This window comes from Loxodonta africana, chromosome 15 (assembly GCF_030014295.1).
Source record: "Loxodonta africana isolate mLoxAfr1 chromosome 15, mLoxAfr1.hap2, whole genome shotgun sequence".
NCBI classification, from domain to species: domain Eukaryota; kingdom Metazoa; phylum Chordata; class Mammalia; order Proboscidea; family Elephantidae; genus Loxodonta; species Loxodonta africana.
In genome coordinates, this window is record NC_087356.1 from 1,360,147 (window position 1) to 1,379,109 (window position 18,963).

General features: G+C 41.5%; 1 protein-coding gene across 7 annotated transcripts in view; it reads left to right on the top strand.

The window, feature by feature from the left end:
• Nucleotides 1-18,963, top strand: part of NPHP1 (nephrocystin 1) — a 98,684-nt gene that overhangs the window by 50,608 nt on the left and 29,113 nt on the right. For all 7 annotated transcript variants that reach the window (XR_010317879.1, XM_023541104.1, XM_023541107.1 and 4 more), the window contains 5 exons: nt 1,414-1,508; nt 1,701-1,829; nt 11,609-11,683; nt 16,947-17,057; nt 18,153-18,235. Coding sequence is in view for 6 of the 7 variants with exons in the window: in XM_023541104.1 (XP_023396872.1) it covers nt 1,414-1,508; nt 1,701-1,829; nt 11,609-11,683; nt 16,947-17,057; nt 18,153-18,235 (493 nt within the window). In the remaining variant the exon portion in view is untranslated. The remainder of the gene's footprint in view (nt 1-1,413; nt 1,509-1,700; nt 1,830-11,608; nt 11,684-16,946; nt 17,058-18,152; nt 18,236-18,963) is intronic.

The following is an 18,963-nucleotide window of genomic DNA, read 5'->3' on the forward strand; positions in this document are numbered from 1 at the left end:
CCCCATCGTCACCTGCAGCACCTGCACACCTAATGCCTCCCCCATCCTCACCTGCACACCTGATGCCTCCCTCATCCTCACCTGCACACCTGATGCCTCCCCCATTCTCATCTGCACACCTAATGCCTCCCCCATCCTCACCTGCACACCTGATGCCTCCCCCATTCTCACCTGCACACCTGATGCCTCCCCCATCCTCACCTGCACACCTGATGCCTCCCCCATTCTCATCTGCACACCTAATGCCTTCCCCATTCTCATCTGCACACCTAATGCCTCCCCCATCCTCACCTGCAGCACCTGCACACCTAATACCTCCCCCATTCTCATCTGCACACCTAATGCCTCCCCGATCTTCACGTGCGGCACCTGCACACCTAGTGCCTCCCCCATTCTCACCTGCACACCTAATGCCTCCTGCCTTTAAGAACCAATCCCCTCCAATCCTATCCCAGTCTAGCTGAAGCCTCCCTTTTTCTCTGCTCTAAACAGTAAGATTTTCCGAAGAGTTACCTCCATTCATAGTGTTTTGGTTTTTTTTATTCTTTGACTCCCCTGTGCTTGGCAGCTTTTGTGTATAAGCTCACTTTAGAGAGGACTCCTGTTTGGGGAACGGGGGATGATCTTCTGAATACCCATCTGTATACCCTATGGAAGGGCTGCCTCGAGGTGGCCTCAGCCAGGCAGCTCTCCCCAGCCCACCTCAGATACCCAGCTCCTTCTTGCCCTTTAGGTCTTAGGGTTAATTCCATCTTCTTAGAGATGCCTTCCTTGAGTAATGCAGAGCCCCTCTACTCCCCCACCTTATATAGCTCTGAGTCAGCTGTTATTTCATTTATTTGCTTGTCTGCTTTTTTTTTTCTTCAATTGTTTCTCTCTTTCAGCTGTAAGCTGATGTGGGGGCCATATCCCTCTGATTGACAGGGGAGTTTCTAGCTCCTAGCACAGAACCCAGTACAGAGTAGAAAATGAATAATTAAGTGAGTTGGTAATAGGTACTCTTCGTGACTACAGCGTGGAAGAGCAGTATAGAAATGCTTCTGTGTAAAGTGAAACTACTGATTCTGTGTTTTTCTAAAATGTCCAAAAGCTCATTATAGACTTTGTGCATTTTACAAATTTTTTATTTGAATAGATGGTCTTCACCACAGGGCAGGTTACTGGCCAAAAGCCTCTAAGGTCTTTATTAAAGCTGTTTGAAGATCAGCTGTGTGTGTATGTCTTTGAGTTTCCTCTTGATGTTTTAATGTGTAAATCTGTCCTGGTGCATCTGTCTTGGAAAGCAAGTTCCTAGTAAATGGTTTGGGATCTTGGAGTGTCTGTTTCCTCAGTTTGTAGCAGAATATCATGGGTTTTAGTTTTGAATTTCATCAAATTTTTGTAAGAAAATGAAGGAAAAAATTATTTTTGCAGGGAATCAATTTCAAGCAAGTTACTTCTTACAGCCGGAGCTCACCCCGTCACAGCTGGCCTTCAGAGACTTACAGTGGGATGTTAAAGCAGGCTCTGTAAGTGTAGTTGCTACTGTAAAACCGTAACTTTTCCAGATTTTGTCGCGGCTGCAAGTATATGAATAACATGTAAATTGATGAATGTATCACAGAAAACAAAAAATGTGTTTATTGTATTATAATTTTGGAAAATTAATTTGTTTTGTAATTCATAAAATAAGGCTTTTTTATAATGAATTTTTTTCTCAGATTCGGTCAAGAGCAAGCCGTGTTTCGTTGGTTCTGACCCTGTGGAGTTGTAAAATGATCCCTCTTCCAGGAACGAGCATACAGGTTCTCAGCAGACATGTCCGCCTCTGTCTGTTGAGTGGTAATAAGGTGAGCTTCCTGAGGAATTAAATAAATTCACACCACGATGGAAACATGGTTTTTTTAATGCCACATGTTTAAAATCTATTGCATGATGTCTGTCTCTGTCTATACATATATATATATGCACGTGTATGTACATATGTGTATGAAATAACGTGTGTTAGAGTTTAGACCACACTGGTTCTGATGGCCTACGCTTAACCCCTGCTCCTGTCAGTCGCTAAGTTGTGCGATGCCGGAACAGCCAGTTAGCCTCTGTGAACCTGCACAGGGCTTTCATTGCACAAAGGTACTGATGCCTGGCTTCCTGGGTTGTTGTTTATAGCTCAGGTCTTAGATATATGCAGAGCATTGCATTCTTGACACATGTACACAGCTGTGTAACCAACACCCCAGTCAGGAAAGGGAGTGCTGCCTTCACCTTAGAAAGCGTCCTCATGTTCTTTTCCATCCCACCCCTCCCTGATTCTCAAGAGAATATTTTTTACCAAGCATCAAACAAAATGTCTGAAAACTCTTTAAAAAATTAATTAATTTGTTTGTGGGATACAGTTTAAACAGTGCTTAGAGGGAAATTTATAGATTTAAATGCGTATATTAGAAAAAAAAGAAAAGTTTAAAGTCAGCGATTTAAGCTGCCAACCGAAGAGGGTAGAAAAAGAAGCCCAAAGAAAATTGAAAAAAGAAATAATAAAGATAAGAACCCAAAAAACCAAACCTGTTGCCATCAAGTCGATTCCGAGTCATAGCTACCCTACAGGACAGAGCAGAACTGCCCCAAAGGGTTTCCAAGAAGCGCCTGGTGGATTCAAACTGCCGACCTTTTGGTTAGCAGCCATAGCACTTAACCACTGTGCCACCAGGGTTTAATAAAAATAAGGGTAGAAATTAATTAAATAGAAAACAAATGAACAAAAGAGAAAATCAGCAAAGGCAAAAGTTGGTTCTTTGGAAAGCTTAATAAAGTTGAGAGATGCCTAGTAAGACTGATCAATAAACTTAAAAAAGAAAGAAAATACAAATTATCATTATCTGACATGAAAATGAAGACATCACTGTAGAATCTACAGATATTAAGGGGGTATTATGAATACTTTATGCTGATAAACTCTTTGAAGAACATAATTTACTGAAACTGATGCAAGATAGAAAATTCGAATAACCTCTGTTAAAGAAATTGAAACTGTAATTTAAAATCTTCCGGCAAGAAAACTCCAGGCCCAAATGCATTCATTGGTGGATTCCTCCAAGTACTTGAGAAATAATACCAATCTTACACAAATTCTTCCAAAAGAATAGAAGAAGAGATAATGCTTCCCAACTCAGTTCAAAAGGCCAGGAAAAACGTGACGCCAAAATCTGACAAAATATTACAGGAAAGAAGAACTAGAAGACCAGTGCCCCTCGTGAATGTAGAAACGAAAGTCCTAAACAAGATATTAGCAAACTGAATCTAGCAATATATAAGAAGGATACTGTATCATGACCAATTGAGGTTTATTCCAGGAATTCAAGTTGGTTTAACATTTGAAAATTGATCACTGTAATTTACCACATTAACAGAACTAAGAAGAAAAAGCATTTGATCATCTCAATGAAGTAGAAAAGCATTTGATATATTTCAACACTCACTAACGATTTTTGAAAATTTCAACAAACTAGAAACAGAGGGGAACACCTGCATTTTGAAAAGGGCAAGAAGAAGAACGGAAAGCCAACTTAATGGTATTTAAATATTTAACACTTTTGCCCTAGAACCAGGAAGAAGCCAAGGATGGCTAAGAAATAAAAAGATAAATAACCCAGTTTTTTAAAGTAAGCAAAGACTCGAATAGGCACCTCAAAATGAAAATGTATGAAAAACTATTAGGCACATAAAAAGGATGCTCAACATAGTAAGTCATCAGGGAAATGCAAATTAAAACCATTGTGAAAGAAACCCAACTATATGAAAAAGAAATCTCCTTAAATACAATAATATAGGAAGGTTAAAAGTAGAAGGATGGAATAAGATGTACCTTATAAAGACTTACAAAGAAAAGCTGGGGTCTGATTAATATCAACCAAGTAGACTGACTGCAGAAAAAGGAGAATTACCAGAGCTAAAGAGGGACATTACATAATGATAAAAATGATGATTCACCAAGAAGACAGCAATCCTAAAGTGTACACAGCTAACATCACAGCTTCAAAATACATGAAGTAAAAATTGATAGAATCAAAAGGAGAAACGGGCAAAGCCAGAATTGTAGCTGGAGACTTGAACGCCTTTCTCTCAGTTATCGGTGGAACCAGTAGACAGAAAACTGGTAAGGATGTAAAAGACCTGAGTAACACTACCAGCAAACTGGATCGAACTGACATTTATACAATACTTCACCGCAAAACAGCAGAATATATGTTCTTTCCAAGGGCACATGGGACATTCACCCAGATAGACCGTATCCTCAGATAGAAAACAAACCTCAAAAAATTTTAAAAGAATTGAATTAATGTATGCCTCTGATCATATGGAATTAAATGAGAAATCAGGCATGGAAAGATAACTGGAAAACCTCCAAATACTTGGAAATTAAGATTTCTAAATAATCCATGTGTTAAAGAGAAAGTTTCAAAAGACACTAGGAAATATTTTAAACTGAACAGAAAAATGCTGTGTGTCTTAATTTCTTGGATGTAGCCTCAACATTGCTCAGAGGGAGATTTACAGCACTAAATGCTTGCATTAGAAAAGAAGGGAATTCTCAAGTCAGCAATCTAAGCTCCTTCCTGGGGAAGTAATACTGGAGCTGAGATCTGAGGGTGAGTGTGCCTTTACGAGGTGAAGAGAGAAAAGAAGAGTGGCCCAAACAGAAGAAACAGCACAGGCAAAGGTCCTGTGGTGGGAGAGGACTTGGGAAGTGAGGCCAGCATGACTGAGTGGGGAGAGCAAGCAGAAGGGTAGAGCTGGGTGAATTGGGAGACGTGAGGAAGGGATACAGTGTAAGACATTGTAAGCCATGATTTTAAGGGATTTATCTCAAAGACAGTGAAAGTTATTGAAAGCGGTGGTGTGGTTAGATTTATGTTTTGGGAAGAACTCTGGGAAGTTCCTCTGTGGCAAATCGATTAGAAAGGGGCCAAAAGGGACATGAGCAGACCGTTGGGAGGGCTGTGGCACAGTGTAGTGGTCCAGAGGCCATTACAAGAGAACCAACTCGGGAGCTAGACTGCCTGGGATTAACCCTCTTCTCTCGGAAACCCCACGGGGCAGTTCTGCTCTGTCCTGTAGAGTCTCTATGCGTCGGGATCGGTTCAACGGCAGCGGGCTTGGCTTGGGCACTCTTGCTGGCTGTGGGACCTTGACCACATGACCTAATCACGTTCTCTCACTTTCCGCATCTGGACTCATCTCTGAGGACCAGAGTACAGGTTAGTTGAGTGATGTAAGTGAAGTACTTAGAACACTACAGAGAATTCAGTGAGTGGGACTAGATGGGAGGTCGTGATAACTTAGAGAAGTGGACATGGAGATCAGAGCTGCGGACAGAGAGATTTAGGAGGGGAAGATGACACTGATGATGGACATAGAGGCTGAGGAAGAGGCGTCAGGCGTGACAGAGCGATGGGGACCGTGGAAGAGGGGGACCGTGGGAGAGGGGGACCGTGGGTGACGGGGACCGTGGGAGACTGGGACCGTGGAAGAGGGCCATGTTTGGAGGCGCTCATGGAGGCTTTGGTTTAGCTGACACTGAGCGTACTTATAACTCTCAGCAGGATGAAAATGAGAATTCTTCCATCTGAATTTACATACACAAATGAACTTGTTTGAATGAGTGCCCCTTCCACAAAGCAGCCACTAGGTGTCGCCAGTGACCAAGAGGAAGCGCAGCTTCTCCTTATCTGACTTCTCCCTGTGCTGTCAGGTACCATTGAGTCCTCCCTAGTCCATACATAAAAATGTAAAACAGAGATTGGAGTTTTATTTTGAATAACATGTTCCAGTCTTTATACCAGAACAATAGAAGTTAAATTATGAAGTTAATTTATGTCAAATTTCAGAATTGTGAAGTTATAGAACACATATGTTAGTTACACAAGCACTCATGCTCTACTTTTTCAAGAGTGCTTCTTCAATAAATCTAAGCAGGAAGCATCAAAAGAAGATGGAAAGAATACACAGAGTCACTGTACCAAAAAGAATTGTGCCACCATTTCAGGAGGTAGCATATGGTCAGCAGCTGAGGGTACTGACGGGAAAGGCCCAGGCTGCACTGAAGGCACTGGTGGAAAACGAGGCTCCAAGGAATTGACGGAACATCAACTGAGATGTTTCAGCAAACGGATGCAGTGCTGGAGGTGCTCATTTGTTTATACCAAGAAATTTAGAAGACAGCTACCTGGCCAACCAACTGGAAGAGATCCATATTTATGCCCATTCCAGAGAAAGGTGATCCCACTGAATGTGGAAATTATCAGTCAGTATCATTAATATCGGAAACCCTCGTGGTGTAGTGGTTAAGTGCCACGGCTGCTAACCGAAGGGTCAGCAGTTCGAATCCACCAGGTGCTCCTTGGAAACTCTATGGGTCAGTTCCACTTTGTCCTATAGGGTCGCTATGAGTTGGAGTCTATTTGACGGTACTGGATTTGGGTTTTTTTGGCATCATTAATATCACACGCAAGTAAAATTTTGCTGAAGATCATTCAAAAGTGGCTGCAGTAGTATCTTGACAGGAAACTGCCAGATATTCAGGCTGGATTCAGAAGAGGACGTGGAACCAGGAATATCATTGCTGATGTCAGATGGATCCTGGCTGAAAGCAGAGAATACCAGAAGGATGTTTACCTGTGTTTTATTGACTATGCAAAGGCATTTGACTGTGTGGATCATAACAAATTATGGATAACACTGCGAAGAATAGGAATTCCAGGACACTTAATTGTGCTCATGAGGAACCTGTACATAGATCAAGAGACGGTCGTTCAAACAGAACAAGGGGATACTAAGTGGTTTAAAGTTAGGAAAGGTGTGTGTCAGGGTTGTATTCTTTCACCATACCTATTCAGTCTGTATGCTGAGCAAATAATCCGAGAAGCTGGACTATAAGAAGAGGAATGGGGCATCAGGATTGGAGGAAGACCCATTAACAACCTGCTTTATGCAGATGACACAACCTTCCTTGCTGAAAGTGAAGAGGACTTGATGAAGATCAAAGACCACAGCCTTCAGTATGGATTACACCTCAACATTGAAAAAAAAAAAATCTTCACAACTAGACCAGTAAGCCACATCATGATAAACGGAGAAAAGATTGAAGTTGTCAAGGATTTCATTTTACTTGGATCCACAATCAACACCCAGTCAAGAAATCAAAAGATGCATTGCATTGGGCAAATCTGTTGCAAAGGACCTCTTCAAAGTGTTAAAAAGCAAAGATGTCACCTTGAAGACTAAGGTGCGCCTGATCCAAAGGCATGGTGTTTTCAGTCACCTCGTATGCATGTGAAATCTGGACAACGAATAAGGAAGACTGCAGAAGAGCTGACGCCTTGGAATTGTGGCGTTGGCGAAGAATATTGAGTGTACCACGGACCGCCAAAACAATGAACAAATCTGCCTCGGAAGAAGCACAACCAGAATGCTCCTTAGAAGCAAGGATGGTGAGACTGTGTCTTACATACTTTGGACATGTCGTCAGGAGGAATTAGTCCCTGTAGAAGGACATCATGCTTGGTAAAGCAGAGGGTCCGTGAAGAAGAAGACGACCCTCAGTGAGATGGATGACACAGTGGTTGTAATAGTGGGCTTAAGCATAACAACTGAGCATGGTGCAGGAACGGGCAGTGTTTGGTTTTGTTGTACACAGCATCACTATGAGTTGGAATCGACAGCATGTAACAACAGCAAGCTTTAGTGAGAAATAAAAAGCATTATTATTAAAACTAATTAATAAGACACCACTTCTAATAATCACTGAGTAAGTTCTTATTGGGACAGCACTCCCAGAGATATGAAGTGTAAACTCTGGGAAAAAATACAAAAAAGCAGCTACCTGAAGGCACTGAGGAAGATCCAAACGCAGCAGGTACTCCCGGGAGTCCTAAGTCTTAAGTTGGCTGTTTTATACTCCTGGGAGTCCTAAGTCTTAAGTTGGTTGTTTTTATTTTTTGTTTTCTCTTTGTTCCCTGTCATTTTTGTTTCTCTATTGTGTTTTGTTTTGTTTTTTCCCTGCCTTTGTTTGTGTTAAACTCGAAAATTTTTTAGAGCTCTGTTTTGAATCGTCTGTGGTGGTTTTCAGTCGATCTGCTTGTAGCTTTTTTAGTGGTCACTGTAGGACTGCTGTATACACACACAACTTAGCAGCCCAGTGTGAGTGACGTATAGAAACCTCACTGCCCTTTAATTCTCTTCACGTCCCCTGTTTATATTGTTAAATATTCCCTCTATACACATTGAAAGCCACATCACGCAGTATTAGAATTTTTGCTCTGTCAAGCATTATTTAGAAAACTCAAGAAAAAGTATGTTACATTTACCCGTATTTTCACTGTTCCCGTTTTTTCTTTCTGATGTTCTAAAATTCCTGTTTGTTTATTATGTCGTTTTTGTTTAGAGAACTTGGTTTGGGCAAGACCTGGCAACCTGCTTCCGTAAAGATTACAGCCAAGAAAACCCTATGGGGCAGTTCTACTCCGTCACATGGGGTCACCATGAGTCAAAATCGACTTGACAGCACACGGGAAGGAGTTATTTTTTCAGCTCCTGAAAAATGTCGTGCCACTTCCTTCTGGCCTCCATGGCTTCTGATGAGAAATCCAGTCATTTGAATTGTTTTTCCCCAATCAGTTCACCTAGGTGTTGTTTCCCTTTCTTGCTTTCAGTATAGTTTCTTTGTGCTTAGTTTTCAGAACTTTATTTTGTGTCTTGGCATAAATTTCTTGGGCTAATCCTGTTTGGGGTTCGCTCAGCTTCGTAAATCTGTAGGTTTATGTCTTTTGCCAAGTTTAGGAAATGTTTAGCCGTTACTTCCTTGAATATGGTTCCAGCCTCAAACTCTTTCTCTTCTCCTCTGGGCCCCTGTTGACACAAACGTTAGGTCTTTTGTTACAGTCCGATGGGTTTCTGAGACTCTTCTCCTATGGGCCCCTGTTGACAGGAATGTTAGGTCTTTTGTTACAGTCCCATGGGTTTCTGAGACTCTTCTCCTATGGGCCGCTGTTGACACAAATGTTAGGTCTTTTGTTACAGTCCCATGGGTTTCTGAGACTCTGGTCATTTCTTTCCCACTTTTCTTCTCTCCATTGTTCAGGGTGCCTAGTACCTATGGTTCTATCTGCAAGTTCACTGATTCTTTCCTGTCTTCTGGATTCTGCTGTTAAGCCTGTTCAGTGAGGTTTTTTTTTATCTTGGTTATTATATTTTTCAATTCTAGAATTTCCATTTGGTTCTTCTTTATATCTTCCTTCTTGAGATTTTCTTATTTCTTATTCCTTTACTCAGACTTTGTGTATTTTTAAATTTTGTTTCAAGTGTATTTTTAATTGCTTATAGAAGCACTGTTTGATGGCTGCTTTAGGACCCTTGACAGATAATTCCAACAACTGCGTCGTCTCTCTGTTGGTGTCTGTGGATTGTCTGCTCCTATTGCATTCAGGTTGAGATTTTCCTGGCTCCTGGTATGAGGAGTGATTTTTTATTGTTTCCTGGGTATTATGAGACTCTGGATCTTCTTTAACCAGGCCTCCTCTGAGATACACCATGCTGGCAGGGGATCCAGGTGAGAATGGGGGTTCAGGCTCCCCACTAGACCTTCTTGACACCACCCACTGTGCTGTGCCCCAGGTACAGTGGTCCTTAGCTAGTCCACTTTCCCCTCTGCCTGCCAGGCTCTTTATGTTTGCTTCACATGTGTAACATTCAGTGTGTTTGTTTGTTTTCTGAACTTAGTGGGAGGAACAGGGAGAAGTGAGTCTACTTCTCTCTCAGCAATTGATAGGACAACTAGTAAAAAAAAAGAAAAAAGACAGAGAGAACCTGAACATCATCCACCGTAATGACCTACTCACAGCGACGTCTCTGTCCTCTCATATGCTTAGGCCCACTGCCTCCTATGAGGAAGAAGGTTGGCAACCTTTTTGTTTGTTTCTAACCTTCTGGCTTTGAGCAGTAAAGCTGCCCCTGTTCTTCTGTCATGTTTTGAGAACCTTTAGCTCCTGTAACACATACCACATCCTGCTTCCAGACTCAGCCCAGGAGACCCCTGGTTCCAGCCTCACCCACTTCCATGCTTTTCTCAACTGTTTATGGTCCATTGGAACATTCGTCTTGCTTTTGCCTTCACCTGCCTCCTTAGCTGTCGCGATCTGGAGCAGAACAGCTGTGTGAAGCGTAAACCGAATGCACCATCGTGAGCAGAAGTCCTTGTGCATTCTCAATGTCAGGTGCTGAACAGAAAAATCTCTCAACCTTTTTGAACCTTGATTGTTTCATCCTTTGCAGTATGACTCTGAGCCAGCCACTCAACGTCTGGCTGCAGTTTTCAGAAATGTAGAGTGAGGTGGTTGGACTAAGTCCTTTTTAGCTCTCAGAGTCTGTAAATAAAACAAAGACGTAATATTATCAAGCAGAAGTTACCTCTTGATTGTAAACTTCAAAATTAGAGTTCTCCAAGCTGGAAATATAAAAGCACACATAGTATGGAATCTGAATCTTGATGATTGTACAGGAATTCATGGATATTAGAGCAGGGAAACGCTTCTGGGAAAATCCAGGGGCACCTTTAGGATAAATAAAACACGGTCTTCATTAAACGTCTGTTGATGATCGGAAGGAGTTTGTGCTCCCAGAGTCCAAGTCAAGAATATGATTTCAGAAAGAGTTTAAATACATTTTCGTATTAGTTGTTGAAAGAAATGGGGATTTTCCTCACGTGGAAAACAGTATTCCACTCCCCATCACACACTCCTAGGTGCCGATTAGTAGGGACACAGCCCTGGGCATGGAGGGGACCCAGCCCTGGGCGTGGAGGGGACACAGCCCTGGGTGTGGAGGGCAGTGAATTGAATTAGACCTAATAAGACATGTTTGGGATTATTTTAAATTATTTTTCAAAGCCTAGTTTTAGAAGTGTTATATTAAAATATTTTTATCTAAAATATTATCTGTTCATTTGGGAGATGTCAATTCTGGTTTATAGTTTATAGAATTTGAACCGTTTTTTATAGAGCTTTAGCTTCTTTTGTATTTCATTGTTACGTGTATATTATAGGATGAACTTCTCGCGTGTAGCATTTTATAAGATTAGATTTCAGGAAGAATACAGTTTAGAGGCCTAGAGATCTTGAAGGCTGTGACTCCGTGACTGTGTAACTGTAGCTATATAAACGTTGCGTGCCTTAGTGACACAGTAATGCACCATAGATGGGTAACATTTCCTAAGGCATTTTTAACCTGAAATTTCACTTGTTTTTCTGGTAAATTTGTCTCATATGTTAAGTATTTCACTTAATCTAATTTATTACTAGCACAAGGGTCCGAGTCTGAATTCATTTTCTCAGTTCCTGTATTATTTTACTAGTAAGTGCTGTAATGTGGTTTTTGTTGTTGTTGCTAACTTTAAAAGCTGTACATGCTTGATATAAAAAGATAATCAAACATTACAGAGTTACATGAAGTAAAGAGTGAACCCCACCCCCCACCATCTCCACCCAGGATAACCTCTGTTAACTATTCGGGACGTGGAAGCGGCGGTGTTTCAAGGAGCTTTCTACAACAGGATTTCATGTGGTAAATGTCATTTCAGGTTCTGAGCAACATTCATACTGTCAGAGCCACGTGGCAGCCTAAAAAGCCCAAAACCTGGACCTTTTCTCCCCAGGTAAGGATCTGCTGAGTGAACAGAGTGAAAAAGGAACTTCTTCTGTCTATTAAGAATTACCCAATTAATTTCTAAGACAAGTCTATCAAGTGTATTCCTGAAATAATGTCTTTATATTTAGTACAGTATCTATGGGGCCAGGTTTGAATCTTTAAATTCTTTAAGGTTCTTTGAGAAATTTGATAAAAATTACTTATATTTCTGACTCACTAAAGTTACAATTCCTATGAATCATCTTATTCAGTGAACTTCAAGGGTTAATTCTTGAAAATGTCCATTTGGTGAGAAATGAAAACAAAAAGATAAAATCGGGAAGTGGAGTGTTTTTTCAAAAATGACATCTTCCAACTGTGCTAATCCGAGCTATGCTTTCTTTAGATAAGATTAAGCAAGATGCCTAGGGGACTTTAGACCCAGGTGCTGTCAAGACTGGAATGTGGTTGGGTGGTTTCAGACCACTAAGTCAGCATTACGTAGATGCCAGGTGGTATAGACTGTGTTCTTCAGTGAAGAGGAAGGTAGCTTTTTGTTCTTTTTAGAATATTGCTCATCTACAGCTTGTTTTACTTTACTCTTTTTTCTACCTCCAATGTCTCATTACTTTAGTATTTACTTTCCTCCCACAACAAACTCCCTTGTGTTACTGCACCCCAAGAACCCTTAATTCACCTTCCTCTTATTCAGCTGTGTGGGTATTAATGAATTATGGATAAATAATTGCAAAGAATGGAAATTCCAGAACATGTAATTGTGCTTATGAGGAACCTGTACACGGACCAAGAGGCAGTTGCTCAAATAGAACAAGGGGATACTGCATGCCTTAAAATCAGAAGAGGTGTGTGTCAAGGTTGTATCCTTCCACTATACTTATTCAGCCTGTATGCTGAACATATAATCTGAGGAGCTGGACTGTGTGAAGAAGAATGGAGCATCAGGACTGGAGGAAGACTCATTAACAACCACCATTATGCAGGTGACACAACCTTGCTTGCTGAAAGTGAAGAGGACTTGAAACACTTATGGATGAAGATCAAAGACCACAGCCTTCAGTATGGATTACACCTCAACATAAAGAAAACAAAAATCCTCGCAACTGGACCAGTAAGAAACATTATGGTAAACAGAGAAAATACTGACATTGTCAAGATTTCGTTTTACTTGGATCCATAGTCAACGCCCATGGAAGCAGCAGTCAAGAAATCAGATGACGCATCAGACAATGGGCAAATCTGTTGCAAAGGACCTCTTTAAAGTGTTAAAAAGCAAAGATATCATCTTGAAGACTAAAGTGCGCCTGATCAAAGCCATGGTGTTTTCAGTAGCCTCATATGCATGCGAAAACCGGACAGTGAGTAAGGAGGACCAAAAAAGAATTGACACCTTTGAATTTTGGTGTTGGTGAAGAATATTGAATATACCATGGACTGCCAAAAGAATGAACAAATCTGTCTCGGAAGAAGTCCAACGGTAATGCTTCTTAGAAGCGAGGATGGCAAGACTTCGTCTCACGTACTTTGGACATACTAGCAGGAGAGATCATTCCTGGAGAAGGACATCATGCTTGATAAAGTAAACAGTCAGTGAAAAAGAGGGAGACCCTCAACAAAATGGATTGACACAGTGGCTGCAACAATGGGCTCAAACACAGCAATGACTGTGAGGATGGCACAGGACCGGGCAGTGTTTTGTTCTGTTGTACACAGGGTCTCTATGAGTCGGAACTGATTCAAGGGAACCTAACAACATCTTATTGCATCACAAGATCTTAAAGCAAGATGGCGGTTAAGGGAGAGGGCCAAGGTGTGGATGAGGCCCAGCCACCTCTTGTGTGCTACCTGGACCCATACTTGTGTGTAGCACGGCTCCTAAGAGTTTGTTTTGATCTTCTGAGCACCCTGCCTCCAGTGAGAAACACTGTTTCTTTAGGCACAAGGCTTCACAATTCTGATACTGCATCTCTGTATGTGTGAAGTATTTGGGGTAGAATCTTCTAAAGTTTCCCAGGACATAAAGAGAAACTGTTGGGGAGAGATAAATATTAAGTATGTGTTACTTTGTTGGGTGAAATTAAGCATCCACCATGTGCAAGGTGTTCTTACTAGGTATTGTGGGAACTTACATGTTAGTAAGGAACAGCTACATGTATGATAAAAACAGCTCGTATCACTGAAAAAGAAGAACAAAGTGGGAGGCCTCACTCTACCTGATTTTAGAACCTGTTATACTGCCACAGTAGTCAAAACAGCCTGGTACTGGCACAACAACAGATACATGGAGCAATGGAACAGAATTGAGAATCCAGACATAAATTCATCCACATATGAGCAGTTGATATTTGACAAAGGCCCAAAAGAGTTAAACGGGGAAAAGACAGTCTTTTTAACAAACGGTGCTGGCATAACTGGATATCCATCTACAAAAAAATGAAACAAGACCCATACCTCACTCCATGCACAAAAACTAACTCAAAATGAATCAAAGACCTACATATAAAATCTAAAACGATAAAGTTCATGGAAGAAAAAATAGGGACAATGTTAGGAGCCCTAATACATGGCATAAACAGTATACAAACCATTACTAAGAATGCAGAAGAAAAACTAGGTAACTGGGAGCTCCTAAAAATCAAACACCCATGCTCATCCAAAGACTTCACCAAAAGAGTAAAAAGACTACCTACAGACTGGGAAAAAGTTTTTAGCTATGACATTTCTGATCAGCGCCTGATCTCTAAAATCTACATGATACTGCAAAAACTCAACTACAAAAAGACAAATAAACCAATTAAAAAATGGGCAAAAGATATGAATAGACACTTCACTAAAGAAGACATTCAGGTAGCTAACAGATATATGAGGAAATGTTTAAGATCATTAGCCATTAGAGAAATGCAAATCAAAACTACAATGAGATTTCATCTCACTCCAACAAGGCTGGCATTAATCCAAAATACACAAAATAATAAATGCTGGAGAGGCTGTGGAGAGACTGGAACACTTCTACACTGCTGGTGGGAATGTCAAATGGTACAACCACTTTGGAAATCGATTTGGCGCTTCCTTAAACAGCTAGAAATAGAACTCCCATAATCCAGCAATCCCACTCCTTGGAATATATCCTAGAGAATTAAGAGCCTTTACACGAACAGATATATGCACACCCATGTTTATTGCAGCACTGTTTACAATAGCAAAAAGATGGAAGCAACCAAGGTGCCCATCAATGGATGAATGGATAAATAAATTATGGTATATTCACACAATGGAATACTACACATCAATAAAGAACAGTGAGGAATCGGTGAAACATTTCATAACATGGAGGAATCTGGAAGGCATTATGCTGAATGAAATTAGTCAGTTACAAAAGGACAGATATTGTATGAGACCACAATTATAAGAACTCGAGAAATAGTTTAAACGGAGAAGAAAATATTCTTTGATGGTTACGAGAGGGGGAAGGGAGGGAGGGTGGAGTTGGGGTATTCACTAATTAGTAGATAAGAACTACTTTAGGTGACAGGAAAGACAACACGCAATACAGCGAGGTGAGCACAACTGAACTAAACCAAAAGTAGTTTCCTGAATAAACTGAGTGCTTCAAAGGCCAGCGTAGCAAGGGCGGGGGTTTGGGGACCGTGGTTTCAGGGGACATCTAAGTCAATTGGCATAATAAAATCTATTAAGAAAACATTGTGCATCCCACTTTGGTGAGTCTTAAATGCTAAGAAGCGGCCATCTAAGATACATCGATTGGTCTCAACCCACCTGGATCAAAGGAGAATGAAGAACACCAAGGACACGAGGTAATTATGAGCCCAAGAGACAGAAAGGGCCACATAAACCAGAGACTACATCAACCTGAGACCAGAAAAACTAGATGGTGCCCGGCCACAACCAATGACTACCCTGACAGGGAGCACAACAGAGAACCCCTGAGGGAGCAGGAGGGCAGTGGGATGCAGACCCCAAATTCTTGTAAAAAGACCAGACTTAACGGTCTGACTGAGACTAGAAGGACCCTCGTGGTCATGGCCCCCAGACCTTCTGTTGGCCCAGGATGGGAACCATTCCCAAAGCCAACTCTTCAGACAGAGATTGGACTGGACAATGGGTTGGAGAGGGATGCTGGTGAGGAGTGAGCTTCTTGGATCAGGTGGACACTTGAGACTATGTTGACAACTCCTGCCTGGAGGGGAGATGAGAGGGTAGGGGGATTAGAAGCTGGCGAAATGGACACGAAAAGAGAGAGTGGAGGGAGGGAGCGGGCTGTCTCATTAGGGGGAGAGCAATTGGGAGTATGTAGCAAGATGTATATAAGTTTTTGTGTGAAAGACTAACTTGATTTGTAAACTTTCACTTAAAGCGCAATAAAAAAGAAAAGAAAACAGCTCATATCTGTGGAGCTCCAGCCAACATGTCAGGCACTGTGCTGGGTCCTGTGTGTTATCTAATTGGGTCCTAGGAGCAGCCCTGTGAAGTGGGTACTTTGAGAGCTGTCACTCAGGGCAGATTTATGGCTGTGAAAGCACAGAGAAGAGTGGGGTTAGCTCTCATCCTTAGGCTCAGGGACAGTGGTGTAGAAGAGACACCACACTTTGAAGGATGAGCAGGTTTTTCAGGCAGGAAAGGGGGATAGGGTGTCCAGGGCGAGGGGAAGGAATAGGAAAGCTTACCAGGCATGCTTAAGGAAAGTTGAGCAAATGTTTGTATTCAGTCTTTAATTTTAGTTCTATTCACAAAGAAAAATTGTTAATATATATTATTGTGAACTCAAGGTGGCACAGCGGTTAAGCGTTCGGCTGCTAACTGAAAGGCTGGTGGTTCGAACCCACCAACCATTCCACGGAAGAAAGATGTCGCAGTCTGCTTCTGTAAAGATTACAGCCTTGGAAACCCTATGGGGCAGTTCTGCTCTGTCCTATAGGGTCACTATGAGTTGGAATTGACTCAACGGCAATGTGTTTATTATGAATGAAAACAATTTTTTGTAATACCTCTGGGGACACAGGTATGGTATTTGTTTTACGTTAACTTCTACCCTAACCACAGAGTAAGTCACAGTAACGGTATTTCTCTTAAACAGAAAAGTTAAATTTTTAATTTGAATTCCTTGATGTAGGTGAGGCTAAAATTCGGAACTCTCATTTCGTCTGCTTTCTGCTTCCCTTAAAAGACCCTCATTATGATACAGAAGGCACAGACGCCTTACAGAAGAACAGGATTGAAACCCTCTCCCATCTTTGGTTTCTTTACCGTTTCAGGTCACTGGGATCTTGCCTTGCCTGCTTGATGGTGACTGTTTTCTCAGGTCCAATTCTTCGTCCCCAGACCTTGGAATATTATTTGAGCTTGGAATTTCTTATATTCGCAACGTATGTCACTTGCTTTCTGATGTATCGGTTAAAAGGGATTTTTTTGTTTTGTTTTTTGTTTTTTTTAAACAGATCTTTATTTACTAGTAAAACAATTGAAGTTTTTATGTGTAATAGAATTTTAATCCCTTGAGGAATGAAAATGTCAGTGATTTTAATTTTATATGTAGTGCTGTTTTTTCAGTAGCATTTAAAATAAAGGGTGTTTGTTGACATTTATTGCTTCAGTGATCTCCAGGACTTTTACAGAAGGAAAATTGGGAAGGACGGACTTTGCAGAAGGTGGTAAAAAATGCCCAGTGGCATTTCAGCACAGTGTTTGCCTGTTCTCAGAGGGTCACAGGGCACTTAACCTTGTAGCTGAAAGCTGTAATTAAGGGACCTGGTAGAGTGGTAATTTTAAGGCGGGAACTCCAGAAACTTAGGTTAACCGATGTCATATAAACTACTGAGCCAGTGGGTGCAGGTCTGTAGTAGTGGCTGAACAGGTCCACATTCCGCGAATAGCTTGGTAGGTGAGTAGGTACACGCGGCCTCAGGGGGACCCCAAGAGCCAACACTTACAGAATGGGATTACCTCCTCCTTTCATCTCTTTTTAGGTGAGTTCATCCCTATGTGTTAGGGGTGGCAGGGACAGGAGAGGAGCAGGCCCCCAAGCGAGCCGTGCTGGCCTCTGGTAATGGACAGTGGGGTTAAAGTTCCAAGCAAGAAGACGCTGAGTGATTTAGTGTCCATGTTCAATCTCAGTGAAACCAAGCTTCATTGGCCTATGAAGCGCTGTTGTGACTGACGTGAGATCACTCCCTGAGGTACTTACATCACTCGGGAGATGCTAGCAACAGTTGCCACATCATAAGGGTTAAGGAATTTTCAAGAGAAACTTTGACAAAATATGATTTTTCACGTTACATACTGCCTTGAACATCTGACCTCCAAGTAAATGGGACTCCACTGTGTTTCATTTTGCTTTCTTGTGAAGAGTATCTCAGTTTTAAAGGTGAATACTGATCTGTTCCCTTTAAGAGGATTTTGTGTATGCTTACCATGTTGGCTGGCTCAGATGTTAAGTTTCACCTTCTTGTTTTACTTCCTAGTCCACCGGGGAAAGAGGAGAGTTAAGCTGTGGCTGGGCATTTCTTAAGCTTTTTGATGCCAGTGGAACTCCTATTCCAACCAGGTAAGCTGGCTATGTGTTCCTTCCAAATGAGTTGTTTTGTACAATTTTATTTTAGAATTTAGATGCCTCGGGTTTGTAGAGTGTATGTTCTCTCAGCATCTCAGCAACTTCTGGGGAGCGAGCTTTTAACCAGTGGGTTTTAATGGTGTTTAAGGTAGCCTCTGAAAACGGCCCACACAGTCTCACCCAGGGAAGAAGGAGCGACACAGGCAGAGCAGGTGTTTTAAAGGTGTTTTCACTGGCTGGCTGCTGAGAGCTCCTCCAGTAATCTCCTAGGGTATTAACATGTTTCACTGTACTTGAAAACAGAGCCTGATTCTGTCCACAGAATGGTAAGACTGTGAACAAGGTGCCAAGGCCCTTTCTTCTCCAGGTTGTACATTTAAATCATAGTGGCAGCCACTGTCAACAAGCCTCAGATTTAAGACCAAAAAAGCAGACTGATGCCAAATATTTGCAAATATACACAACGGATTATCATCCCAATGTAAAAAGAGCTCTCAAAAGCTAATAAAAAAAAGGCAGTCCAAATTTAACAATGGGGAAAAGAAATCTAAATTTCAGATATAAACAAGAAATTCACAGAAGAGACACAAACGGGTAGTCAGTGGGAAGGTGATTAAGATCCCCGGTTTGGAATTGTAGAAACCAGGACTCTGGTCTCGGTTGTCTGTGTAACTGTAGGCAGGCTCTGTAACTTCTCCAAGCCTCAGTTTCCCCCATCTTTA